The following is a 27,838-nucleotide window of genomic DNA, read 5'->3' on the forward strand; positions in this document are numbered from 1 at the left end:
CCCCACCCCAGACTACATGATTGAAACAAGAGGAATGGGCATTGTCCCATTAGCCACAGGGGCAGCAGATAGTTTTTCCTATGCTTGCTCTGGCCCCCACCTCAGCCCTTCTGCCAGAGAGTTGCCTACTGACAGAAATGTTCACTGCGTATCAACAAGGAGTCCATAGGCCACTCAGCCGAGTAAATCATTTCTAAAACTCCCTTTTTGCTGTGTCAGTGTTCAATATTGAAACAGGCTCAGATTCATTCTGCTCAGCTTTGAACACCTAACTGCAACACATGCACAGTGTTGTTAGTGCGGAGAGGCAGGGATGCGCAGACTGTGGACATGCCCTGCAGAGATGTGAATTGTCCTCCTTTCAGTCAGCACAGAGCCACAGTTACTGTCCTCCCAACTTAGAGGCCTGAAGTGTGAAGCCTGAAGTGAACTAGATTAAATCCAGATGCAGCTACACTGCTATTATCTTTACAACTGCAAAGCCAAGCAGGCACTTCCACAAGCTAGGTCCCCTAGGAACTAACACAGCACAGCAGTTTTTGCACTGGGCAGCCATAGACTAGAAGTCTCTGCTTGGTGTTAGCAAAACATAGCTGATACCTGGACATCACACATCCCAGCTTAAAGATAAACACTTTCACTAAAACCAAGGCTTAAGAACATTTACTGTTTCAGCCTGGTGAGAAATGCTTTCCATCGGTCACCTTCAGAGAGCACTGGGCAAAGTGCAGCTTTCTCAATTTCTTTAAGAAATGCTTTTTTTTTAAGTGCCTGATTTTGGTCAAATGTATTTATGTGTCCCTACAGACACAAGTTCACAAACTGCCTGCTTGATTAAGGCTTCTATTTTCATCTGTGCTACAATCCCAAGAGGACCATAATCCAGTTTCTTCCTTACACAGAAATATGCAACCTTTGAGCCACTCTGCTGTCTGGTATTAGTGAGAGCTTTAAATGCAGGAGGCCACGCATGTTTAGTTCTCTACTTCTTACTGCAGTTCAAAAATAGGGTAGATTTTTGTCACCGAGATGGAGTGTCAGAGGACAGATGTGCCAGCATTTAGAGCAGCCCTAGCACAGAGGGGCTCTGACACCAGTCAACTCCATGTGAAACTCAGAAGAAACAGATGTCAGTGGACCCTGTACAGGTTTATACCAACGAAATTAAGATAAGAAAGTTTACAAAGTCCTTAGTCCAATTCTGAGTGAAAGCAGAGAGGTAGCTGAATGTCTCTTTACAGAATGGCTTGTGCTACAGTTTCCCATACACTCATTTCCTCTGGTGGTTTTGCTCTGAATTTACACTTGCAGCCCACCAGTGAAATACGCCTTAAAAGCTTTATCTACACAGAAGTAACGATGCTCTAAAGATCAGCACCCCTTTAGCATGCTCTGCTGGACAGGCTGAGAACCTTAACTTCATTCATTATGGGAGAAAACAAGGGTGATCCCTTGAAGGGTCTACTTTAAATAGATCTTTTGTGTACTACTGAGCTTTGCAGCATCTGACACCTCAAATTTACAATGTAAGTCAGTAGTGCAAACAAAGCACAAGATTTATTCATGTGGAGCATTCTCTGCTACCCTGGAGGAATGGCGTGCCACTGACAAAGAGCCGCTTCACCCCAGGAAGCCCCACAGAGCCGAAATGCGTTTAAAGCTCAGTTCTAGCTGTAGCACCTGACACCCCAGCAGGGGGTTGTAGAAGCAACCAAGTGAGGAGAAGTTCCCAGGGGCCTGATTCAGGCACAGGGGCTGAATTCTCCATTTTTCTGTGAATCCTCTGTACTGCTCCTCTGGAGCAACAGCTCAGTCTGGTCGTATGGGATTTTCAAGGTACCACAGAGGCAGGTTAGCAGTCCCTTTCCATGGCAGATAGGCTCTGGGATACAGCCAGAGTATCTTTATTGTGTTCACAGGCAATTAGGTGCCATGGAAATATGCAGAGGTGCATATTTAAGATTCATACTGCAGTGCCCTGGAGAAATATTAGCGGTAGCTGAATGGACTAGTGGCAGTACCAGCAGCAGTTTAGCAGCAGCAGCACAGAGCTGTGTGCAAGAGGTAATCTACATTCTGCGCTGTTTCCAGTGCTCGTGCTGAATCAGGTATCCCATACTGCTCAGCAATTTCTGAACTGATATATACGCTTAGGCCACAGTTGGTTAATACAGTAAACCTGGCCATAGGGCTTTTAGAACCAAATGAAATCATTATGGTCACAAGATGCAAAGTGCTAATCCAGTGTAAATTTGCTTTGCCAGCATGAAACCCTTCAAATATTGTTTGCAGAGTGCTTGAAAAACAAAAAGCAGCTTTTATTCAGGACAAAAAGGCATTTGCCCTCCCACTGCCAGACCCAAATCTGTATTGTGCACTTTGGCTAATTCAGCAGAAATGAAGTTGCCGACCCATGCCTCATGTGGAAAAATGAGTACCACTGTGTGGTCCGACAGTACCTCAAACTGGTTTTAATCAGCAAGGAAGGGTGAGCCTCAGGCTTTGCTGATAGATGGTTAGGCCAATAGGCAAAACCTGGCAAAGCTGTGTAAATACAAACAAGTTACTGGTCAGTCAGTGACTTCGTCTCTGTTCTTCGAGTTTGAAACTGGAGAAATGTGTACTTGCACACTGCCGGCAATGTGTACTTGCAGCCCAGAAAGCCAACTGTATCCTGGGCTGCATCAAAAGCAGCGTGGCCAGCAGATCTAGGGAGGGGATTCTCCCCCGCTGCTCTGCTCTTGTAAGTCCCCACCTGGAGCCCTGCATTCAGCTCTGGGGCCCCCAGCACAAGAAGAACACAGACCTATTACAGCAGGTCCAGAAGAGGGCCACAAAGATGATCAGAAGGCTGGAGTGCCTCTCCCGTGAAGACAGGCTGAGGGAGCTGGGGATGTTCAGCCCCAATAGAAGAAAAGGCTCTGAGCGGCCTTCAAATAAAGGGGGCCTACAGGAAAGCTGGGGAGGGATTCTTTGTCAGGGGGTGTACTGACAGGACAAAGGGTAATGGCTTTAAAGTAAAAGAGGGTAAATTTAGATTAGATATTAGGAAGAAACTCTTTACTATGAGGGTGGTGAGGCACTGGAACAGGTTGCCCAGAGGTGTTGTGGATGCCCCATCCATGGAGGTGTTCAAGGCCAGGCTGGATGGGGCTTTGGGCAGCCTGGGCTGGTGGACGGTGTCCGTGACCATGGCAGGGGGTTGGAATTTGATGATCTTTAAGGTCCCTTCCAACCCGAACCAGTTTATGATTCTATGAAAGTTATTGATATGTTTTCTCAAAGCTAAAAGCACAGACCTAAATTCAGCCTAGTATCTACAGTGATTTCTTTGGGCAGATTTCTGCACAAAAAGCTAGAAGCTGGTAGAAACCTACCTGTCCCCAGAAGTCTACTAAGGGCTGAGGATGCAGGTCAGAAGATGGATGGCAGAAGGAAGGCGAAATTCAGTGGTGGTGGCCCTGGGCTGCTGCATTCTGGCACTTGGATCTCTCAGCCCCTGCCTCTCTCAGCATTTGCCTTGAAGAAATGGTTTCTCCTCAGCTGAGAAGGTGACAGCTGAGGACAGCTATTTCTGAGAGTCAAGATCACACTTCTGAGGGAGGGATGTGTTCCTGCCAAGCCCAGAGCACTAATTCTTGCTTCTCTAAGAAGCTCTTCCAGAACCAGTATCTGCCACCTCACAGAACTGCTAAGTTTGGAATATTTACCCTAAGTTTTTATTTTCTGCTCCATGTACTGTCTCCTTCCACTACCAGCAGCAGTGGTGATGCTGATCTTCCTTTTTATGTTTCCCCAGCTTTTCTTCTCAAGCATTTGAAACATGCCAACATTGTCCTGCTTCATGACATTTTCCAGACCAAGGAGACATTAACATTTGTCCTTGAGTACATGGTGAGTTTCTCTTTTTCTAGCTTCCTGTGAAGCTAGTAATGGGAATTACAGGGAAAAGACCAGTGGCTGCATCATGAACTTGCTGCATTGCGAGACAGCTACAAAGCAACAAATTGCAATCCTTTAATGCAATGACTGATTTTCCTTCTTAATCTCCTACTTTCCAGCCATGTAACTTCATTCTTTTCTTTCTGTGTATGCAACAACTGTATGCAAAAATGAATCCACATCTTGTCTCCACTAGGGTCACAGAAACAATTTACCTCCATTTACAAAGCAAAGACAGGGAAAAATGATACTAGCTCACATCCCGTCAGCATCAAATTTGGCACTGACCCCATGTGGCTCACCATGACCAAGCTGCACGATTCTCTCATGGGCAAGATGCCAATAAATGAGCATGATCCTTGTTACTTTTGTTGGTTTTGCTAATAGCTATCAACCAAATTATAAGGAAAAGACAGGGGATATGTCTTCTTCTTACTGCAGCTTTATGATTAATTCTGGCACAAGTATGAACTCTGTTAACTATCAGCTTCAGGTCATAAACTGCTACAGTGAGATAACGGGTCAGCCAGCTCCCCGGCATGACCCAGCACTTAGGCACATCCTTGTGTACTCCATCAGATCAGATCTTCACCAAGGTGATACATATCCTTGGAGCGGTTGTGTATTTTTTCCACTTACAGAAGAGGAGCTTTTGGTAAAAGTATGTTACACTTACAGCTCTGCCTCAATTTATCTGTTTTTATTTAGCACACAGATCTGGCACAGTACGTGGCCCAGCATCCTGGAGGACTTCATCCCTGGAATGTTATGGTGAGTTTTTTAAAAGATGAGTAGCCCTTAAAGCATAAGGAAGTATGCTATTTTCCACTATACATGATCACTGTAAATTGCTGCCGTGCTTAAAACATTTTTAAGCTCTTACTAATATCTATTTGATCCATACATGACAAACACTTTGGAGAGAAGCTGCCTTTGATAAAGAGGTAACAGACTACCTCTCAGTCTCTAAAGACTTTTTTCATTTAGTCTCTCGTCCCTGAATTTGCAAGAGCACATTCAGCTTTTGTGGACAATTACATCTTGTGACAAGCAAATTCGTCTCTACAAAATTTTGTATCCTCTTATCATTAGAATACATTATTAATCTCCCTAATTAAAAGCTCTTAAATCTCAATCTCTCTTCATATGAAACTATCTTTCTATTTACAGTCATTTAAATCTCTTTTGTTTCTGCTACAGCTTTTTGGGATAGGTTGACTAGAACTGAGCATGGCTGAAGACATACCATTACTTGGTAGACTGATGTTATAATAGTCTTTGACTCTCCTTTGTACACATCTTCACATTTAATTAACTTTCAGGATTTTTGCTGCATACTGACTTACAGTTTCAATGCAGATGTCCTCAGTGAATGCCTGGGTCCTTTTTCTGAGTAGCTTCAGTTAATTTATCTTACAGCTGTCAACAATAACTTTGTACCTTATCGAACTGCCTATTCATCTGGCTTTGTCAGATCTCTCTGAAGTTTTTCACTGTCACTTCTTATCTTGGCTAATCTAAATACTTCTGTCATCTTCAAATGTTGCCACCTTGTTCACATCTTTTTGCAGATAGTTGTTAAGCAACACCAATTCTAATGAAGTTTCTTGGGGCCCCAGATTTTAAACATCCTTAAAGCTCAGATATGTCCAAGATGCAGCGTCGTAGTTTTGGCACATATCTCAAGGACTCTGCTACCAGGCGGGCTTGTAAAGCACATGGAGTGCATGGCTGTAACATGTACTCACTGGCACTTGTGTGAGTAAACACTAGCCAGCTGCACTGCTTTCCTGTCTCAAACCCTCACTGTCAGCAGCAATCAAACAGAAAAAATGATTTACCATTCCTTTGGGGGGGGGTCATCTAGATTGCTTCATTTTTGCTTGGCCGATGTTTGCTTTTTATTCTCTGATTCCTATCAAATATGATGCAAGTATGCAGAATATTACAGGGACACTTTTCTGGTACAGAAATGACCTATGGGTGTCACTGTTTTTCCTCCTCTTCAAGTTAAGTTTCTGGTGAAAAATATCTTTTCTCTGGTAAAGTCTATTTACTTCTGCTGTCTTTTGTTTTCTAACCACTATGCAATTTCATACTTTGTTTCTGCCCAACTTATTCTACTGAAGGCTTATTAATGGTGTCATAGTGGTAGGAGCTAGACATTTTTTTCTTGCTTTCTCTTCTGCTTGTTTTTCTGCTTTCCCGACTGCTTCATTCATTCATCAGATCTTATCTGCCGTATGTGTTAGAATCATAGAACCATAGAACCGTTTGGGTTGGAAGGGAACTTAGAGGTCATCTAATTCCAACCCCCCTGCCATGGGCAGGGAAATGTTCAAATCAGATCCTCGTGTTTTCTCCCAGCTCGAGGATAACAACTCACATTTGTCAAATGAGTCAGTTCACTGGTCCAAGCTCACAGTGGGGAGAGACAGTGCTGGTGTGAGCAGTGGCCCCAGAACTCCCTCTGCTGGTGTTAATCGGCTCAACTGGGCAAAACTTCCAGCTCCTTAACACTTCATTCTACTTAGCTTTACATCTTTATCAACACTGAAGTCAGAATATCTTCTGTTCTGAAAGCTGGGTCTGTGTTTCAGCAAGCTGTGTTTCCTCCTGCAGTCAACAATCCTACATTTCCAAAATGTGCACTTAGGAAATGTGCTGTCCTCATGAACTGTCCTCATAGACAAATATTCCATCCCAAAAGCCTGAGGGCAGTCGTATCCCACCATTTTCTACTTCTCAGCCAACACTACAATTTGCGGGATTTTTACTGTTTTCTCAATTGTTTTGTCTCTGCCTTGTTCTAGGGCTTCTCCTGAAGTGCATAATTAATGTATCACAGCACTCACACAAAATCATTTCATTTTTTTGTTGGCTTTTTCTAGCTCTTCATGTTCCAGCTTTTGCGAGGCCTGGCATACATCCACCAACAACACATTCTTCACCGTGATCTGAAACCCCAGAACCTGCTCATCAGCTGCCTCGGTGAGCTCAAATTAGCTGACTTTGGTGAGTCACAGTTTGGATACTGCTAATATATCTGCTCAGACTGAAGATTTAGCATGCATATAGATTTGTGTCCACAGCCAATTAAGGCACAGAAGCATAACCTCTTACTGAACTTCAAGAAAGTATTTCTGTGGTCAGTCCAGCCTTTCTTGTCTTCGCACCGATGGGTTCAGGAAGTAGCCTCATGTAAGTCAGAGCAATTACTGCCACGTAAAACTGGTTCAAGAGAACTGAGAATCAACCCCTCTCTCTTAAGAAAATAATGTGACATGTTAAGTCCACAGCAGTGTGCTGAACAAAAAGGTTTTCTTGGCATCGCTTTGGGATGGCTGCTTCAGGCACAAATGGTAAAGCCCTGCAAAACAGCGTAATGCTTGATCTGACGTGCCCCAGAGGTTTATTTGAGATGCTTTTTTCTTTATTGCTTGTAAGTTGCGTTGGGGTTGCCTGTGTTTAATGGACCAATAGAAAAATAATGTTCTGTTTCCAATTATTATTATCATTTATGTGTTGTACAGGTGGAAAGACTGTACTGTCACAGCACTCAATATTTTTTATTTTGGCAGGCCTTGCTCGTGCCAAGTTCATCCCCAGTCAGACATACTCCGCTAGAGTGGTGACACTCTGGTACTGTCCTCCTGAAGTTTTGCTTGGAGCTACAGATTACTCTTCTGATCTGGATATCTGGTACTGACCAATGCCAAAGCATCTGGGGTCTCTTGGGGAAAATCATCTTTTTCTGAATTAAATGAAGTCAACCAAATTAGAGCAGATACAGTTGTAAGCAGAGGAATTAACACTTGCAAGCAGAAAATGTATGAGCAGTGGGGAGTTTTGTACTGTGGGATTCACAGGTGTTTTTGGGAATGATGTTGCTACATATCAGCTGTGGAATGATATGTATCTCATCTGATAATATTTATGAGGTGTGTACATCTCATTTGGTGACATTTATGGAGCACTTTCAGGTCTTGCAACATAGCATGTTTCCTTAAAGCACTTATTGTTTTGGATATATGTGGTTGGCTGACTCAGTAGTAGCTCTCTACAGCTATGGCTTTGTGAAGAAATGATGGATGCAATCCCAACTACACCAATGATGACTTTGGCCTTAGTTAAATTGGTAAAGGCTTTTGTTAAAGATGGTATTAAAGGGATTCTGAATAGGTCTGGAGATAGAAAGGTGTCTGAGATTTTAATTACTTCCATGATACTTTGTCTTTCTTCTCTAAGAACATCTCAGGTGCACTCTGCACTTCATGCAGAAGGCCTGTTTTCAGTTAAATCTTCTTGTTTTATGAGCTCTATCACAGAATCTTAAAATGTCTGGGAATCGTAGGATGCAAGCTGCACAATGGCACAGCTGAAGGAGGGGAGGGGGCACTGAGAGCAGGAAAAAAGCAGGACAGGCTGAGGGTTTCACAGAGGTCTCACCACTCTTTTTGGGCTGGTCTGGATGTGCAGCAGGGTCATAGGGTTCACCCGCTTTCTGGCTCACTTCTTCACCAATCTGAGCCCACTCCCAGCAATACAGTCCTGACTTACTCACGGACAGCATGAATTTCATGAGGGCAGAGCAGAGCATCAGTATTCCCAGCAATTTTACATCTATAGATAGTTCTGCTGTTTTACGCTTTGTTCAGACCAGTTAATTCTCTGCCTGTGCCTTGCACACCAGGACTTTTATTAACTGCTATGCAGAGTCAAAGGCTGTGAAAGGGTGGGAATGCAGCAGGCTTAAGTATGTCTAATAAGAGGGTTTGGTAAGTTTACAAACAGCAAAGCTCCAGGTCTTCCAGCAAGTATTTCCTGCCAGAGATCTGTGACTTATCGGACACTGTGATGGGCCTACGTCTGTAGGGCAGTTCAGGGAAATGGGGGATTTTAGTTTGTTCACTTCCCTAGGGCTGATGTTAATAAAATTGCTTAGGAGGAAAACCTTGCTAAATTCTAATGGCTTCCAGCTGCTAAGCCAGTCTAAACAGTCCTGTCATCTCCCTTGCACTAGTTGCTACCTCTCCCCTCCAGACAGTCTCTCAGGAACGTCTGTTCTGTTTGAGGAAGATGTCTGCCTAACAGATTGGAGAGTTATGCATTAGGTAGATGCTGGTAGTAACCTGTATTTTTTTCCTTGAAAGCTGAGCCCTGTTCAAAGCCCCGGCTGTACAGATAAAGCCCAGCATTTCTGCCTGTGCAAAACCAGCAACCCCACTACAGAACCCTGCCCTGGTGTGTAGTGAATAGCAACAGAGGGCTGGTGTACAAAGATCCCATCCAGCACTCTGACCAGCTCCAACAGCACAGTACTCTCAGTCCCACTGAACTACATTCACACTATAGGCACCTTTGTTATAACGCCTCCTTATAATAACAACATTCAAAGTGTTTGCCCTACAGAAAGATATCATGCTGAGAGAATAGAGTACTTCAGTGAGCTCTATTCAGTAACTTCCTCTAACAAGAGTCATTTATTATCTTGATGTACACTGCATTTAAGTTCAATTTTTGTCTATTAGGAAATAATGTGAATTCACACAGATGTTACTTGTCTGTTGGGAAGAAAGAAGAAAAAAAAAACTATTTCTTTTGGATACTGCAATTTACATGAAGGCAGGTCAGAATGCCCTTGGTAATGGCATGAGGCAGTGGGTGTTAAAGCCTTGGTTTAAAGAAACCAATTATAACAAAATAAAACATTATGGCAATTCATGCATAGTGTGCTTGAGCAGCAATACTGTCAGTGGGAGGCACATGGGAAGTGAATGAGGCCTTGAATAGATGAAGAAAGAGATACAGAAGGAGACTCACCAGCTCTTGGACTAACTAGAAAAGCTGCTTTAATCTCTCTGTATCTTTTTATTCCCCCTCTTTCTCCCTCGCTATCTCTTCAAGACTTTAGAAGATTCAATTAAGGGATTTCAGGGAGACTAACAATGTTTCAGGGAGATTATGCTGCATATCAGGGAGATTTTTTTTTTTCTAAACACCAAAGGCTTTATGCATGTGCAGCACTAGTTTTCAGAAGCTTCTAACATCACGAGTACCTGCAGTCATCACTTCTTCAGACAAGCTTTCCTTGTGTAATATCTTCTATGAGAGACACAGGAATCTCCACAGGTAGAATCACTAGAATAAGAGTTCCCGTGCAGCCATTTAACACAGATCAGCCAGGACCATTACAGCCTTCTCCCCAGTCTAGTTCGCACTGCTATGCCAAACTGGGAGACTTAGACCAGGAGCTCCAGTGTATAGAATTGTTCTGTAAGGAGCAAGAGGACAGATATACATCTGGCTAAATGTCAAATTGCTATCTTCCCATGCCAGAGAAACTGTGGAGAGGGATCTCTGGGATGCCACAGAGATACCTTAAATCTTAATACTGATGAAGGTGTTTCTCTGCTGTGCAATGCAGCACTGGAACATGAGGAGTAAGTTCAGTGTCCAAACCTGCCCCAGGGATTGCAGGCTGATGTGACAGGGCTGTCTAAACCAGACCTGTTTACGCTCACTGGAACTAAATATCCCTATAACCAGTTATACCTCTCCTCATACTTTAGCAGTCCGTGTCTTGCTTCGCATGCATATCTGGCACATGCTGCAACATCACGTCTAGGCCCCTTCCTGAAAGACACTGTGAGGGACTACAGATGGTACCACTGTCTGTCGCTTTTTTCACGCTGGATGGTATCAAATCTGCTAAATTTAAGAAGAAAAAAAATAAAAAATAAAAAAAAAAAAAACACTACTCCAGGAGGTACCACATCCCTGATCTTATTCGCACTGGTGTAACTACTGATCTCATCAGGGTTCTTCTGCCTGACACCACTGCAAGAGACACTAGCACTAGCACTGCACTTCTGTTTTCCTCTCTCACTGTTGGGAACCAATCCATGAAGCTACACCAGTCTAAGGATACAGCAAGCGTGAGGAGATACATGTGACTACTGAACAGCCACAGAGCAGGGAGTGGAGGGCTCCTCTGGATTTCCTCCTCCTGACAGAATTTGCTGTTTGCCCACCTAACTTGTCTGCACAGAACAACGCACACCTTCCTCTGCCCCAACTCTTCCCTGGGCAGCTGTATGGGACTGACACACTTCAAAAAGCCTTACATCAGATGGTAAGGAGGAAAAGGGGAAAACAAAACACCATTTCTGACCTAGGTCTAAATCTTTAGAAATATTTAAAAGTAAAGGGTTTTTTTTGAATCATTTTTATTAAAAGAAGGATCATTATAATGCTGCCAGGGCACTACCTGTAAATCCCGTATCTCAGACGGAAAGTTGAGGCCTTTACAGAAAGGGTAATACGATGACTAGCATCAAGGAGGCCTTGTTTTCAAAGTCCTACTTTAAAAGATAGAAAAAGCTACCTGAGAAACCAAGGTGGGTTCCCATACATCAGTTGTTCCAGCTACTTCTGGCCTTTTTGTAAGAAAAAAAGCATATTTCAGCCTGGAAGCACACAAAGATATAAACAGTTATAATTGCCACTGACAAATCGATTCAGTATCAAGCAAGCATTAAAGGCAGCTGGTTAGCTGAGTCTCACTACAGGAAACAAAAAGTCCTTCCTTTCCAGCAGTTGTGGTTGCTCTGGTAGTTTTGTCTTTATTAGAGACACTGAGGCTTAAAGGCATCCAGAGATAATTGGAATAAACTAGGAAAATAAAAGAGAGCTCTATCAGAAGGCAAATTGGTAACAACCCAAAAGTTGATCCTCTCCTCAAACCAACAGCTTGCCCATTAGCAAAAAGACTTTTTTATTAGATTTGAATTTCTGAGCTATTTGCTCTTGGGTAATTATTAGCAAATTCTACCTAAATCTAGAAAAATTTATGAAAAAAAAAGGTGGGGGGGAGAAAAAACCTTCAATATTTCCATTTATTGCTCTGTCTGAATTTTATGCCTTCTCAGCAATAATGGAAGCCACAGCAGATCTGGTTTTCTGCCAGCCATGAATTCTGTTGGCTTAGACCTATGCTTAAGAGCATTTTAGGTCATGAAGACCACATTTACAGAGCACTCATCATTAGAAGCTCTTTTCCTTAGTACTGTGTAAGCCTCTAGTCCCCAGGTCCTCAGGGTCTTAAATTCAATTTACAAAACAGCACAGACAGCGCTGTTCATCAGGAGGAACCTCTGCAAAAGATCTAGTGGTATTTCTCTCATCTGGGTGCTACAGTGAGTCCATACAAAGTTTCTGCTGTTGCCAGTTTAATGGTCATTTCTAGCTATGATATCAGAACCCAAACTCTGTGTAAAAGTCATGATCATTTGCTCCAAAAACATGTGGAGTTGATTCTCTTCTCAGTACAAATCGAGTACCTAAATTGCATTGACCATATGTGGTTAAACTTGTGCAATGTGATCAGTGGATTGCAGCAGCCCCTGTGGTTGCAAAATAGGGTGAACCATTTGGACACATAAAACAGCTGTGAAAACAGAGGGTTGGTATGACACTGGTCCCAGTAAAGTCAATCTGTGGGCTCACAAACAACAGCTAGTGATGTGGTAGTAGTACGAAACACAAAAATCTGCGTCGTAAAAGCTGTGGGTTAAGTTTCATGATAAGCCTGGACCGTGTGAGAGCACATTTAACAAATAAGGAGCTAAGCTCACAAGACCCAAAGTAAGGGTACAGGAAGTTAAGGATAACTGCAACAGAAATGTTTGTGAAAACAGCATTAGATATGGATCTGCAAACAGGCCTGGCATCACCTGATGTATGAGGATGACCAAAATTAATTCCGCAGATGAGTTGCATGTCAGGCTTTCAACTGACCACAGCCAGGTGTGAAAAGCATCTACAGCATTGCAAAAACAAGGTGTAAGGAGTAACAGATGACCAGAAAAGATTACTGGTTGTGGCTCAGCTAGTGAGAATACTTTTGGAGACTGTTAGACAAAGCTGGGTTTTCAACATTTAAACTTAAGGGACTCATATCTGGTATCACAGAAGAAGATTGAGACTTAAATTTGAATAGTTGGGATGGGGCTTAATGAAAAGGCTGGAAAGCTAGAAAATACTTGATGAAAAAAAGAAAAAGTAAATGAGCAGAGTTTTATACCATAGAATAAGAGATGGAAATAGTTGCCAACAGATATGTCTACCCTGTCCACAACTATCTCATCATTATTTCCAGCAGGACTAATCCACCTTAGTAAAATTAAGCAGTTTTTGCAGCTCTTTTTTTTTTGTTGTTGTTATTCTGGCACAAATGCAGATCAAGAGATGTCATAAAAATGGGATTACTTTGACTAGCTTTTGCCACTGAAGTCTTTATGCTATGAATTCTTGCCTTCTATTTTCCAGTGAAGAGCCAATTGCTTCTGAAGGGAAATCATTCTAGCGGCTGCTGCCTTTGTGTTCTTTCTAAGTCTATTCTTCGAGACCATATAATGTCTTATAGTTTCCCTTTTATTTTTCATATTGTTATCACTCCAATTCTGCACCTTTTTCTCACTGAAAACAACCTACTATTCCACAGACTTCTGCCCTGACTATCTGTTTTTAGGTGGGTTTGTAACAGGATAGGCTGAAAGAGACCTGAAACTAACTGTTCGCTGCTGGAAAAAAGACACCACTTAGTGGGTTTCTCTTTCAAGGATACCACCTGCCTTGTTTTGCTGGTGAAGGGTGTTGTTCTTTTTAGTAGGCAGTGCTGGTGAGAAAAAGCAGATGGGACCAAAACTCATACGGAACTTTGACTGCTCTCTGCTATTCTAAAATATTTATCCTGGAGGGATGTGAATGTGATGAATCTCCAGTCTCCTCCCATCCTATTTTACTTGCTGGGTTTTTAGGTCAAGTGTTTCAGTGTGTACGACTGAAGTGGCCTTCAATGGAACCTTTATTTATTTACATGTATTCAGACACTCCACATCCTGCCTTGCTTCCTACGCACACACACACTGGATGAAAAGAATGTAGGCAATACCTACACATCAGGCTCGTACTTTTCAAACATGAGCTGCCAAACATATAGGATTTACAACTTAGATCAGGATCTATGCATTTACAGATCAGGATTTCTATATTTCCATTCCAACAATTGTTACCTCTCCCCTGCCCACCCCAGATTCATCTTGTATATATGATGTATGTGCATGAGTTAATACCTTGGGTTTCTTGCAGGAGCGCAGGCTGTATTTTTGTTGAAATGATCCAGGGTCAGCCAGTATTTGCAGGAACTTCTGGTACTCCTGAACAGCTGGAGAAGATCTGGGAGGTGAATACAATATATCCTGAAATGGGAGAGAAAAGAACGTATTGCTCCAGCTCCCTACTTAATTTTGAAGTCCTGAGCATAGGTCCTGTGAATAGCAGAATAATTTGGTCCGATCTGCCAGGTTCATAGCAGACTTTGTAACCCATTTTATATTTGGCAACTTTCTTACAGACACCAGAGTAAATCAAATGACTTCCCTTTGATGTTTGTCATCTCATCAAAAATTTAAAGCCAATTAAAGTGACATCAAATTGAAGCAGGCATAAAAGGTGTGCAGGTACTGCAAATTCTGTTCCTTCTTGTTAAATCTTTTCCTTATTGTAGGATACAGCACACCATAATCTCACAAAGAAGCTCTAATACTGCTCACAAACTGTCTTGAAAATGGCAGGGTCCCGAGGTTTTTTGCAGGTCCTTTGTTATATTAACTTGGAACATTTTGTCTCATCCAGTTTATGGTGCAGCCCTAGAGAACGCTTTGGCATAATGGGAAGTGTGATAAATTACTTTATAAAGGCAGCAGTGAAAAAGAGCAGAGGTATTCAGGATCCTCTTAAGCTGTATTTTCTGCTGGGGAAGCAGAAACATAGAGCTACGCCCTCAGTGCTGCTTGGTAAAATTGAGGCAGTTACTGGCACTGGTGGATCCTGTATGTTCACGACTGCTCGCTGCTGGCTCCGTTACTGATTCTTCAGAAAGGTCAACCCAGAGGTTCCCACTGGATGTTGCTGCAGGTATCTGCCCTTTCACTTCTCCCAGGGATTTACTCTTCTGCATAGGCTGTTTCCCAAACATGGGTTTTCAAAGGATAAAGTACAGAAAGCTGCAACTAGGGAAGTGGTGAGAGAGGACTTCATAGCCTCAAGTCTGTGCAAATCAAGGTTTTCCTTCTTAATCCCTTTACTCAGAAACGCTTCTGCCAGGTTGGGTTTTCCTCTCTGCTTTTACCTAGAACGTGTTAAAAATACAGATAAGCAAACCCCGTTATTAGACTTGAGTTCAGCCCTTTTAAATAAATGCTGAATTACTCTTTCATAGAAAGTGGGAGAAAAAAAGAATTACCAAGAAAAAAAAACATCCATACTTGGCCAATTAACACAGTTCAAAACCAGGGCAGGGCCCAGTTTTGCAGTGTGAGTGAAGGCTATCCTTCCACGTATGACTGAAATCTCTAGATACATTTCCTGTGGTTTTCCAGTTAGAGGGTTATAGCCCTATCGTCATTTCTCTGGTATTATAACTGATACCGTGATTAATAGGATTTGTGCTATAGAAGGCAAAAACTTATTTAAAAATCATGAGGAAGCTTTAAGAGCCATGAAATAATTAGTGCCTTTCACAGAAGGTTTTATGTTATTATACAGCCTGGAATGAGGCTCTGTGTTAGGCCAAAATTTCAAAGCTCCTTAGAGGCTTTCGATGCCTAGCTTGAGATATTTTGCCGAGCGTGAGGTTCAGAATGGGGATTCCCACTGTTTTCTAATAGTCAGCTCCTTTCATGTACTAATAATAGAGGCACCATGCACTGATTTAGAGACCATTTGCAATTATGTGCATGACTTTATGTCATCCGGAGTGCTTATCCCCACACAGGACTGTTGGTTCAAACACCATATAGACATCTCGCTGGAAAATCCCCCTGCTGTGAAGTATGTTCATCCTGTTGAATTATCAAGACTGTCTAACTGTGATTTCACCAACACTTCTCCTAGAGGCAAGCACCACCTCAAGTGGTCTCCATCCTCCCCTCTGTCCCTGACTGCTCATTCCTGCCTGTGTTACCCTCACTTAGAGGAGTTTCTATCACAGCTCACAGCCTGGGTTGCCAGAAAATATTGGCTGGTGCCAGTGCAAGTGGGCAGAGTAAGTCCCCAGTGCAGTGCTGGCACAGGAAGACACTTCCAGCAGTGAAAGGGATTGCACAGTGTGACCCCTGGCTGGTGAACACGTGTAAGTGACACCTGGCAGTGAAGCTGCACACACCTTCAATGATGTTCTCAGCAGCAACAACATTACATCTCAGCAGGACCCTTTCTGCTGTAACATCAAGTGCTAAAATATCACTGTCATTTATGTGCAGAGATAGATCTAGTACCAGCTAGGGCAGGGGGAATCTGTGCTGGTTCACAGGAAAGGCCACCGGCTCTCTGTTGAGACCAACTCCTCCACCTCCGCACCGACGCAGCATAGTGGCAGACAGGCCACTGCTCGTCTCACTCTCCTTCTTGTTTTGCACAGGTATTGGGGGTCCCAACTGAGAACACCTGGCCAGGACTTTCCAAGCTCCCCAACTACAAGCCAGGTAGGACTTACCTCACAAGAACACCAGCTTTTTCTCTGAGCCACTAACCACTTAACAATTTGGGGATCACTAATTCATATTATCAAAAAGCGATGTTTCAGAGCTACTAAATCTCTTAAACTACTTAACAGTAGTGTTGCTTTAGGACCAATGGCCCGAGATACAAGCAAAAGTACACATGTGGCAAAGCTGCCTCACTGAGATACGTTAGGCTGCTGGAGGATTTCATTGTCCCAAGTGCTAACAATGCAGTTAGTCTCCACTCCTCAGTGCGAAGGACCAATGTCTCCTGTTCTGCACTAGAAAAGCTGACAGGTACCAGGGGACATAGTTTATCTGAACTCTCCTTATTTTCATGGAGATTGGTTTGGGGGCCTTTAAGCCTCAGTTTTAAAGGTCACTGTCCCCGATTTTCATGTGGGCAAGGTGAGAAATCTGTGTGATTTATAAAGCTGGCTTCTTTTATTTCCACATGGGCTGGTAGAGAAGTCTGTGTCCTGGACTTCAAAGGGCCAGTTGTCTCTTATTTTGATGTGGGCAGGTTGAGAAGTATGCTTTGAAAAGCTAGCTCAGTCACTCTCCCTCTCCCCCTCTCTCTTTCCCTTTTTCTCTTTCTCTCTCTTTTTGTTTAATGTTTTCTCTTGGGAAAATATATTCAAGTGTCAGTGAGGGGGAAATGATGAGCACTGATTCTCAGCCTCTCAGCAGGATCATTCTCTAAGAGAAATATAAAAGTGAAATATTAAAAACCCTAGAATGTGAAATCCACCCATCTGCAGTCTAGCCATTCTCTCTCGCTTGTACCCTAACAGAGTGGTGGGGGGAGTCTGGCTCTCTGGAAGGGAAAAAAGAGAACAGGGGGGAGAGGAGGAGGGAGAAGACGTGCTTTGAGCAAGAGGTTTACAGGTTTAGTAGAGCATAGTAACATCTTTTCAAAGAAGTGGGTGTTGCTCTGTGACCCAGTCCAAGATGCCCCTCCTTTGATTCTGGTGCATGAACACTAAACAGCCCCCATTTTCACATGGTAGCCGCGATTGGCTGAACAATAACCTGGTCTCACAGTCGAAAGGGCCGGAATCTTTCACACAATTAGCTGAGACACATTAATCAAACCAGCGTGAAATGGGAATGTGTCGCTGTCCTCAGCAAGTTTAATTTGGACAGGGAGCAAGCACAGAGCAGACAGCTGGAGGAAGCACTTTCTTCTCTGACTTGTTGAAGGCTTGGTTGGGTACTCTACAAGTTGTGAAAGGTAGTCTGGGAGGAAAGAAATGCTTATGTGTGGGACAAATTGCTCACAAAGAAGCTTTTGACGTCAGTCATCTGTGCATACAAGGCCAAAAACTCTAGTGAAGCCAATTAGGTATCCTGATGCTATATACAGGTACAATTGAAAAATGCAAGCATTAAACCGTAAACTAATGGAAAAACTGGTACAGACAGCACAGAATAGCTGAATGTCCACAACTGCCCTCAGCTTTGCACTGTTTTGTCTGAGTAGCAGTGCTATCTGCGTCTTGGGATGGTGCCAGTGGCAGGGCTGGAAGGGAGAAGACAGGCACCTAGGCAGCATGGAAATGGCTCCCGTGAAGACACATGAAGTCATTATTAGCAGTTTTCAAATCTGAATTGTTATCAAAGTGGATAGAAAGATTCCCTAATGGACTGCAGTGGGGCAGAACTAACCTGTGCTGTGATCCTGTGATGCTGGTGCCTTTTGTGGCTGGCACAGACAGAAATGCAGGAGTTAGAGGACACCCTCCTGGGGAAGCATCCTTCTGTGCTACCAGTAACATGGAAGAGGGGTCCTGAGCCGGTGTTTGGGGCAATACCTTGCCAGCTGGAGAGTCAGCATCCCTTTCCCCTCTTCAGATCCTACCGAAGGGGCTCCGAGCTGCTGCAGTCATACAGTGGAACCAAGCACTTGGCTCAAACCTGGGATATAAAGAACAGTCTGGCTAGGATAAGGCTATTCACATACAGGTAGATTGTTTGCCCTCGTCAAGAACTCAATCAAGTCACTTTTTGATAGGGCTGCCAGTAAGAAGGCAAACCAGTCTCTTTGAAGCTATTTGCTATTCACATGCTCAGAGAACTTCCCCTGCTTCCCTGAAGCACAAGTGCTAACTGTCCCCCCCAGGACACGCTCACCAGGTGAAACTCTGCAGCCTGCCTGAGAAAGCCTTCGCTCTTGAGGTTCTTTCCAGCCCAGTTGTGCAAATCTGAATGCCTGGGACAGTTCAGATAAGCAAACAAACTTTGGAGGCTTCCCCAAATCTGATGGCTTGAATGCTTTTAGCTAGTCCTACTGATGTTCACAGCGAGCGCAGGCAGCAAACAAACAAACAGGTTCCTGCCTGAGGCAAAGCACGAACACGCGCAAAACAAAGCTCTGAGGTGTGATCCTATTCTCATTGAAGTTGATGGCAAAACTCCCACTGGATTCAGCAATGTAGGCTCAGCCCCAGACTGAGGTTGTTACTGGAAGGGTTCCTGGGCCAGGTGGGTTAGTAGGAATCTTTCAAACGAAAACTGGAAACCTTTAGATGTTTTCCTGTCACTGCTGTGGGCTGAAGCACATCCTGCTGCAAACCCTGTAGAGGAGGAGATACAGCCTGGGGTCTGCGAGCCAGGCACAGCTGCAGGAAGGGCAGCTCCCCTGCCCTCTCTATGGGCAACTGGCAAAGGAAGAGCCGTGCAAGGCAATGCTTGTCCACCCTATGCCCCTGTGCCTTCTTGCACAAAGAAGTTCAGAAATGGGCCTCATGTCCATTGCTACAGTCTGCCGAAATCTCAGCCTGTGCCTGAACCCAGGTCAACAGGGAAGATGGGTGAGCAACATTTCCATGGCCAACCCTGCAGCCTGTGATCTGCCACTCGCTCTCCAAGAGGGAAATGGAGCCTGAAAGCACAGTGTTCCCCCCACCCTGGCTTCAGGACTGGTTCCTGCAGAAGGCGAAGGGCTGGGAGAGCTCCTGCCCCACGTCTCGGTGCACTCGCTGGCCCTCTCCCCAGCTCCCCACGCTTAGGAGCCCTGCCCGTAGCAACAAGGCTTTGCCCTGTGTTTGTTCATTTCTTCTGTTCCCCTCATTTTGCTTCCCCTGAAATAGGCAGTTGTAGCTCTGTTAACACTATTTTTGAAAGCTCTCATGCTGTGTGAGCTCAAATCCTTGCATTAATCTACTGCTGTGTTCATTTCACTGCGCTGAAAAGCAGGGAGTTTAAATCCCCTCTAAACACCACTGGTGACACCAGAAGGCCACTGTTTTGATCCAGCCCCATTAATGGTTACAAGTTTGAATCTAGACAGCGGGGGTCAAGGGCAGGAAAGGATTAGGAATCACAGCCCATGACATTAAGCTAGTGCTTCTGCCAAACTGGGAATACTGGAGCACCCAATGCATCGTTTAATGCCTCCTTTTCCTGACATTTGGATTGCAAAGAGGAGGGAAAAGTGCTTATTTGTTTGTAAGACGATGAGCTTGCTGTGAGTGAGCTATAACTTGCTGCGAGTGAGCCCTGATTTATCGCACAGGCTGACCAATGAAGTTTCCTGTGCCAGGTAGTATCATTTCACTTCATTGGCACAAGTTTTTCACTGCACTTCTTCAGATGCAGCAACCGTTTTTAAATTAAGTCTCGTTTTCCGAATGTCTGCAGGCTTTGCTATCATTTTTCAAATGTTGGTAGGCTTTGCTATGCTGAATGAGATTAGAAGCTTTCCATAGGCAACTTTTCCTGAGCACATTTTAGTATCTGTTGCTTTTCCAAACTGCCACCAGCAGATGGAGGCAACAAGCAGCAGGCACTGAGACACAAACTTCAAATGACATTTTTGAGAATGCAGATGAAGTCTGAACTCTGAATCTTGTTATTTATTTATTTATCTTATCTCACTTTTTATGCTGATGCTTCGTTTAATAAATGGGATGGTTGGAAACTGAATTCTAAAACGATGAAATTTTTATTGTCATAATAAACTGTATATGGCTTTGATCCCAAAGGGAAAAGCAGCACTGTAACTGATGCACAGTATATGCTGGCCAGGCTGCAGGGAAACTCCCTTTGTGCCTGGCACTGGGCACAGGCTGCAGTTTGCAGTCTGCCACACAGACAGAGCTCTGATTCTGTCCTGCAGCCACAGAGGTTTCACTAATGAGAGAAATTTTCTCTGTGAGCCTGCAACCTCAGCACCTTCATCCAGCAGCACAAGGCATCCTCTTTCTCTCTCTTCATCAATTAGGAAAGTTTAACTTTTGTCCCCTGGCTTGCTCGCCTCATTATCAGTTCATTAGCCACTTCCACCTGGGTTTGCATATAGGAAGGTATTTCCTCATTAGCACAGACTGCACTGCATACTGATAGAAAATAACAAACCCAAGCACCACCTTTCCGATCTCCTCATACTGTTAAAAAAACAATCAGCCCTATACAATCCCATCATTTTATGTGTGTACATCATCACTGTAAAATGATTAAATCTGTAGTTCATCCACTTCTTTGTCTGATCTCACTCACCTTTAAGGAGTAGCTGTTTGCACTGTCTTACAGTTTTAGATTGGTCTTAATCTTTACAGTAGGGAAGATATTTACTGCCCTGTCCTTACCCAGCTCAACAGAATGGGGCCTCAGAATCCTCTACGGGTTTGTCTATATGGGGTCAGTCAAGAGATTAATCTGAACTGATTTAAAGTGGATTAGTTAACTGCATTAAATCCTTGAGTAGAAACACAATGTTTTCTTACCCATATCTTCCATTTATAATCAAAGCTTTGTATACTCGAAGTGGCAAGTTTGTCGGTCCTCACTCAAGCAGAATTCTGCACAAAGATATTTGTTTGGACAGGGAAAGCAGTAGTTGGCTCACTGACTCTTACACTACCCCTTGTAGATAATTATTAATCTCTGTGTTATATAAATGTTAAATCAAAGTAAAGAATCTTGGTCAAGATACAGCAAAGATTATAATTCAGGCATTTTTCCCAATTCCCAGTAAGCAAACAGATATTTCTATATGCAATGTAAAGAAAATCTTGTTTCCTCCTTGGAACGTTAATCCTGGAAATTTACTTAATAAAAACAAAATGATGTTTCAGTTAGATATCACTGAAACCCTTTGCCCTGCCATTAGCAACTGCACTTGCATTTTTTAACTTTTATTTTAAATTTATTAAAGAATATTCATTTTAAAAGATTTCACTAAAGTACAGTATTTAAGTAATTTTGACATTTTAATTAAATATTAAAGGAAATTGATATATTGCTATGGAATGTTTCCATCTCACTGAAGCAGAACTTTCTGGCTGAAAGTTGCAGCATCTGAAAGTTTTTGGCCAGCTCTGCGAAGAGGTTAAACCTTCTACCTCATGCAAAAAAATTTTATGCTTTTCCAAACCCATTTAAACTCATTTTTCTTCTATTTTTCCTGGAAACTTTACATTTCTACTCAATACGGACAATTTATTTCTACACTTTTATTACAGCTGAGGGGGCAAAGTGAAAGAAGGAGGATCTAGAGAATAAGTTAACAGTGATCCAAGAGGAACATCCTGCCAGAGTTAATCTCGGTGATTGACTAGGGAAGGGGCTACTAAAGATACAGAACTTCTATATAGTGCTGGTAATTCCAGAGCTCTGGCACCTAAGCAGTCCTGAATCCCATCCCAGATGATCCTGCCATTTACTGCTTCAGCAATTACCTTAGTATTTGGGTGTAGGAGAGCACTTCAGTTGTGACCTGTTACTTACACAGTGACAGACAGGTTTAACAACCTGCTTGCCTGGCTTAATGGTGAAAGATTGCTGCGGGAAAGGTTAAGTGCTGAAAGTTCAGTCATTTGCACGTTTTCAAATTGTCTGTGCCTCAAGCCAGACACGGAGTGACCCAGCCCCAGGGCCTGCCACCCTGGAAATGGCCGCGCAGGCTGAAGGCCGAGGGGACTCTGCCTTCGGCTGCATTTGGATGCTTCTGTCCTTGAATGGTGAGGCCGAGCTGAGCAGCTTGCCGTGCTCCTGACAGAAAGCAGGGGGAGATGCTCTAGGACTGCAGGATAAGCCCCAGCCAAACTTGGAGGCTGTTATACGCCAGTCTATTGGCAAGAGAGTAGTGGTGCTTGCCTCCGGGTGGTCTCGCTGCTGTGGGGAATGCTTTTCCAGGCCCTAGCTGGAAGAGAGGGCTGCACCACCCTTCCTGCTCTCATTTCCATGGCTAGAGCACCTTTCATCTCTGCTGTCAGAAATGGTGTTCAGGAAAATGTGGCTGGGCATAAATTACAGCCTTTCTGATGCAAGAAAATGCCTTTGTTAATCAGCCGTAAGGGTAATCTTCCAAGTGTAAGTCATTTATTCATATCTAAGCTTGTGAAAATCCCTGGGTTGTACGAAAACATTTGAAGAATGTATTCTTCCACTTATTCAACATTTAAAAATGTGTCCTTGAAAACCGGCAACAACAACACAGCCTTCCCAAAAGTGCCAACTCTACAGTGTTCCAGTCTGCTAGAGATGCTTGAATCAGTAAGTGCAAAGCATGCATGAAAATGGTTAACATGATGAATGACAAACTGAGCGAGGGACTGACAGCAAGAGCAGTGCGCAAAAGCAGAGTGGGATCCAAGTGCCTTTGCTTCATCCCCAGTCTTTCCAGCAGCTCCATGCAGAAAAGCCCCATATGCCCCCAGGGGAATACAAGAACCTCAGCAGCTCTTTAGTAAACAATTGCTGGAGATGCAGGCCTGCAAACCTCCTTCTGCTTCCTCAGTGCGAAGGACTTGGGGAGTTAGACTGAATTTATTGAAGTCAACGCAAAGACTCACTGAAACAGATGGAGGCCCAAGGCCTGCATTCACAATGTGTGAAAGGAAAGGGTTACAGAACTGGAACAGCCTTATTAACATCAATGCTAGTACTCAAGTCCTATAGGAATAATGTATATTTATAAATACTAAGATGACAGATTCTATAGGGCCCTTTGAAATTCCAAGCACGTGTTTTTGTAAGGGCTCAAAGAATGATTTTTGGCTTGATTTTTGTTTCATCCTGTGATTGCATATTACACTTTCTAGAACTGGTGCTTCCAGGAGACCTCAGAGACTCCGAGTGATCTGTGACAGGTAAGCTACCTGTAACGGCAGTGTCAAAATGGCCTCTGGGTTTATTTGTTTCTTTATGCAATCATTTAACTTGAAATGAGCTCTTTTGGCAAGCTGAGGAAGAGCGAGGTGGCTCTGTAGTAACAAGCAGATCTAACATCAGCTAAGGAACTGATTTCAAGAGATCGCAGTAGAGGCAGGCACACAGTGGGTTTATTACTCTCCCAGGAGAAGTGATTGTTCTCAGATAAGCAGCAATTCAAGGACATTGCGTGCAGTTTTCTGAGGGGCACAGCTAAGATTCAGGCGGTCCTACTTTCCCAGGCCGTCTTGCCCAGACTAAAGACAGGCTTTGTACTGTCCCATTTTTATTTTCTAGAAACATGCTGTAGGAACAGCACTCAGCAGTGGTAAGGAAGACATACCAGGACAGCATTACATGAGACAATGAAACAATCTCCTGATTAGTTAAGAGAGGAAAATTCACATTCTTCAGAAGCCAAAAGCAACAAGACAAGGGCCATGGTTACACACCTCACCCTGAGCAAGCACCAACACCACCAAACATTCCCGAGAGTGTGCAGGGAAGGGAGCATTTTTCAAGTGTGTATGTACACACACACACACACATATATGCCTAAATGTATCAGTGAAAGAAATTTATAAGGAGGCGAGGTGCCCTAATGTTGCTCAGAGAGTTATTAAAATAGCATCCCCTCAAACTGATTTTGAGGGAGCACTGGTACACAACAGGCTTCACAGATGCATAGGAAAAGGATAGACATGATCTGTCCTCAGGATTGTGTTCACACACAGGTCAAGAATCAACTATCCTTTGTGGATGTAGCCACATTTTTCAGCAGTGCTGTTTATTATCTGTTCAGCTCATCGCTTTGGATTCAGTGCTGCTCTAGGCTGCCATTCAGAGCTGGGTTTCCCAGACTCTGTTCTGAATTGCTGAACGAACACGCTGAAGTTTTCAGCAAAGCCCAGGTTGCCAAAATGCCAGCCATTGTCACACACATCTTCAGAAAGACACAAAGCTCCACGTGTCTCAAACCCTGATAAGACAGGTCCTAGAACAGAACAGGCCCTCTCCCAGTCTGAACAAAGACATAACTATTTTCCTTGAAACTCTGCTCTATTGCACTTCTGCTTTTTTGGCCACAATCCCTTGGCAGGCTCCATTACCTCTGCATGCTGCCGAGCTCTGGGCTGCACGTGGTCCTGCCCCGGGCCTGCCACAGCGTCCTTACCCTGGGATGGCCAAACAGCCACGCTAGCACGCTCGGCTCTCGAGAAGGAAAGAGCTGCTTCATGCAGGCTGCTCAGCCATGAGTCTCCACGGCCAATTAGGAAATCAAAGGGGAGCTGTGTGCAGAGCTCAGCCGTCACCAGGAAGCCTGAGCAGCAGCGGGAGGCAGCGAACCATCTCGCTGCCTGGTGTGGCAGCCTGCAGCAGTGGGGCCCGAGGGGCAGAGGGGCTCGGGTAAGACCCTGCCACAGCCAGGGCAGCCCGTGCTGCAGCTTTGCTGAGCAGCCTCAGGCTGAACGCTTGGGCTCCCTGTCCCGTCCCTGCTCCCCAAACAGCAGGAGCTCAAACTGTTTTGCTGGAGGTGAGAATTCAGCAGTTACCTACCACTGTGAGGCCGGATACCTTTTATAAATGCTTCTTAGACCCTCTCTCTTTTTTTTTTACATTTTATACCCTCAAAACAGAACTGCCAGCACGTCAAATGTCCTGTGCAGGGAGGGGGAGCGTGGGGCAGGGGGATCCCAGCCGTGGTGTCACGTGGAGGGGAGCACCGGGGGGGCAGAGGGAGGAAGCACAACAGGCCGTGATCCGATGGGCATCCTGATACTGAAACCTGAGCAGAACAAACAAACAAAGTAAAAGCTGTAAAACTAAATGACCATTTTTATTTGTTTGCTTGTTGGTTTGTTTTCTCTCCTCCACTTCCTCGTCCCCAGCTGTGTGCTTCTCTAGGAAGCAGCCACTTGGCATTGGTGTTTGCTGGGCACAGAGCACGTGTGTGTTACATCTGTTTTAAAGTCTCATCCCGAAAAACAGATTCCTCCCGCTGAATCCCCGACACATTTTACAACCAGCTGCATGACTGGTACTGGGGTAGGAAATGAGGAACGGGTATTTCTTTAGTTTTTTAGTTTTGACCTCCAGTCTGCTCAGTGAGCCAGTCAGGTAGTTTTGTGCACTTGCAGTTCTCATTGTAAATTGTTAACGCCAACCTCGGCCATTCCAGTTATGCCGTGTAAAATGTAGTCCTCCTGGCAGCAGTTTCCCTTTTACTCACAACCTTTTTTTTTTTTTTTTTTTTTTCAAAATTATCCTGAAAAGACGAGTCTAAGCTGAGATCCTCCATATATACCCCAGAATAATCAAACTCCCATGGAAAAGCAAATGTCTTTGGTGCCATATATCTGGGGTAGGACCCAGCTGCCCCGAGTCCCTCCACTGCCTCTGCCTTAAGCTCTGAGAAGGTCTGGGTCCAGTCTGATTCTAGCCTTCTGGCCTGTGCTCATCTCCTGCACTTTTTCCTCCCATTTTCCTAGGCTGAGCAGGGTGCCAGCAGCAGAGGATCTGGCCTCCGGCATGCTCACAGCCTTCCCTCCACGGCAGATCTCTGCACAAGATGCCCTTCTTCATGGCTTCGTTAGCCCTCTGCCTCCACAGCTCTATCAGGTGCCTGCTGGTAAGTTAACTCTTGATTTCACCTCACCAAGAATGACCTACTTCACATGCCATTTATTACAAGTTTCTTCAGTACTTCGGACCCAGACACTTTGTCTCTGCCTGCCCTCCCTCCCCGTTGCTGTATGCTGCAAAATCTACATCCCAGTGCAAATTCCACAGCTTGTTTTTCCATTTTCTTCCACAAAGTTAATAATAGAAGGGGACCTGGATGGGGTGCCACCACGGTGCACTCTCACAGCTGAGGTGTACATGCTTTGATAGCGCCTTTCTCCCCCATTCTGTAACCCCAGGGACCCTGAGCTTTTCCTCCGGCTGGCTCACGCTGTGTATTCAGCGTAACTCACATGCCAGTCCCTCCTGATGGCCTGAATTCCCAGCTGCTCAGCATGATGTGCTAGCCCCAATCCCCTTGGACCACTCCTCCTGCTCCCTTTTGATGTTCAGAGGCAACAGCTGTTCCTCGTACCCTGTCACACCACTTCTCCCCCACTTTACCTGCCTTACTTTCTTCTCCCCTCACTGCCTTCTCTTAAGCACACAGTCACACAGACACATCTCACACAGACCTGACTCTCCTGCCCTAAGCTGAGGATAAACGCAGGGTCTCTCAAGTTCTAGGTTCTGATCCTCACTACGAGAAGCTCCCTTGTGTTGGGAAACAGGCCAGAGAGCCCTAGCATGCTCTGTTGCCTCCTGGGCACCAGCTATGCTGGTTTGTTTTGTAGTGTGGGTTTTTGTGTTTTGTTGTTGTTGTTGTTTTTTAACAGAGGGGCAATTAAGAAGAAACCTTCTTAGACTGTGTTGTCAAGCTATTTGAAAACTTAATTTCTGGCTTCTGTGACATATCCCAAGTGAAGGAGCAGCCAGCTAGCATCTCTCCCAAACTGCCGCCCTTCTGAAGGTGCTGTGTGTGTGCGTGTGCAGGAGTGAGAGACATCTGCATTCCTTTTCTGTTCACCCAGCCACAGAGCACAAATCTACTTTGACACTTTTAGAAAAATGAAAAGATGGAATCTCGCAGGAGCCTGCCTGTGCCGGGGGGGGAGGAGGGGAGCACTCACAGCAGGAGGGAAGTTGACTTTTCTTTATACATATAGGGTTTTTTCCATGCAGAGTTTAAATTATGCCTGATAAAAGGAGTTTCGTGGATGTTTCAGTTCTTTCAAACCCTCCTGGCTTCCTCCCAATTAAATGAGGTTTGTCAAAGCCACAGGGCTCTGCTGCTGCCGGAGAGGCGGACAAGCACTTCCCGCAGTGACATCTCCAATCCCCAAGGGAGAAGATGAAAGTGTCAGTGCCAAGAGAGAGAGAGAGTGTGGAAAAAAACAGGTACAGAGACAGACAGTGTGAGAGAAAGGGAGAGAGTGAGAAGAAATAGAAGGAATGAGAAAACAGATTGGCATAATGTGTCAATCTCTCAGATACATTTCCAGAGAGGGGACAGATTCACCTGGGTTTCTACAGCATCCCCTATTTATTATCCCCCATATTGCAGCGAGAAGTACCTTGTGGACAGGCAACTGCACGGCGTTAACATAGCAACC

The 27,838-nt window shown here is 44.3% G+C and overlaps 1 protein-coding gene across 1 annotated transcript in view; it reads left to right on the forward strand.

Moving 5' to 3' along the window:
- Nucleotides 1-27,838, forward strand: part of CDK15 (cyclin dependent kinase 15) — a gene marked incomplete at both ends in the record, with an annotated part of 34,124 nt that overhangs the window by 2,774 nt on the left and 3,512 nt on the right. The window contains 9 exon segments of the mRNA XM_084289419.1: nucleotides 3,800-3,894; nucleotides 4,651-4,713; nucleotides 6,834-6,957; nucleotides 7,524-7,644; nucleotides 14,095-14,188; nucleotides 16,427-16,490; nucleotides 23,555-23,557; nucleotides 23,560-23,602; nucleotides 26,153-26,292. Coding sequence (XP_084145545.1) covers nucleotides 3,800-3,894; nucleotides 4,651-4,713; nucleotides 6,834-6,957; nucleotides 7,524-7,644; nucleotides 14,095-14,188; nucleotides 16,427-16,490; nucleotides 23,555-23,557; nucleotides 23,560-23,602; nucleotides 26,153-26,292 — 747 coding nt within the window.

This window comes from Netta rufina, assembly GCF_964035555.1.
Source record: "Netta rufina genome assembly, chromosome: 6".
Lineage (NCBI taxonomy): Eukaryota > Metazoa > Chordata > Aves > Anseriformes > Anatidae > Netta > Netta rufina.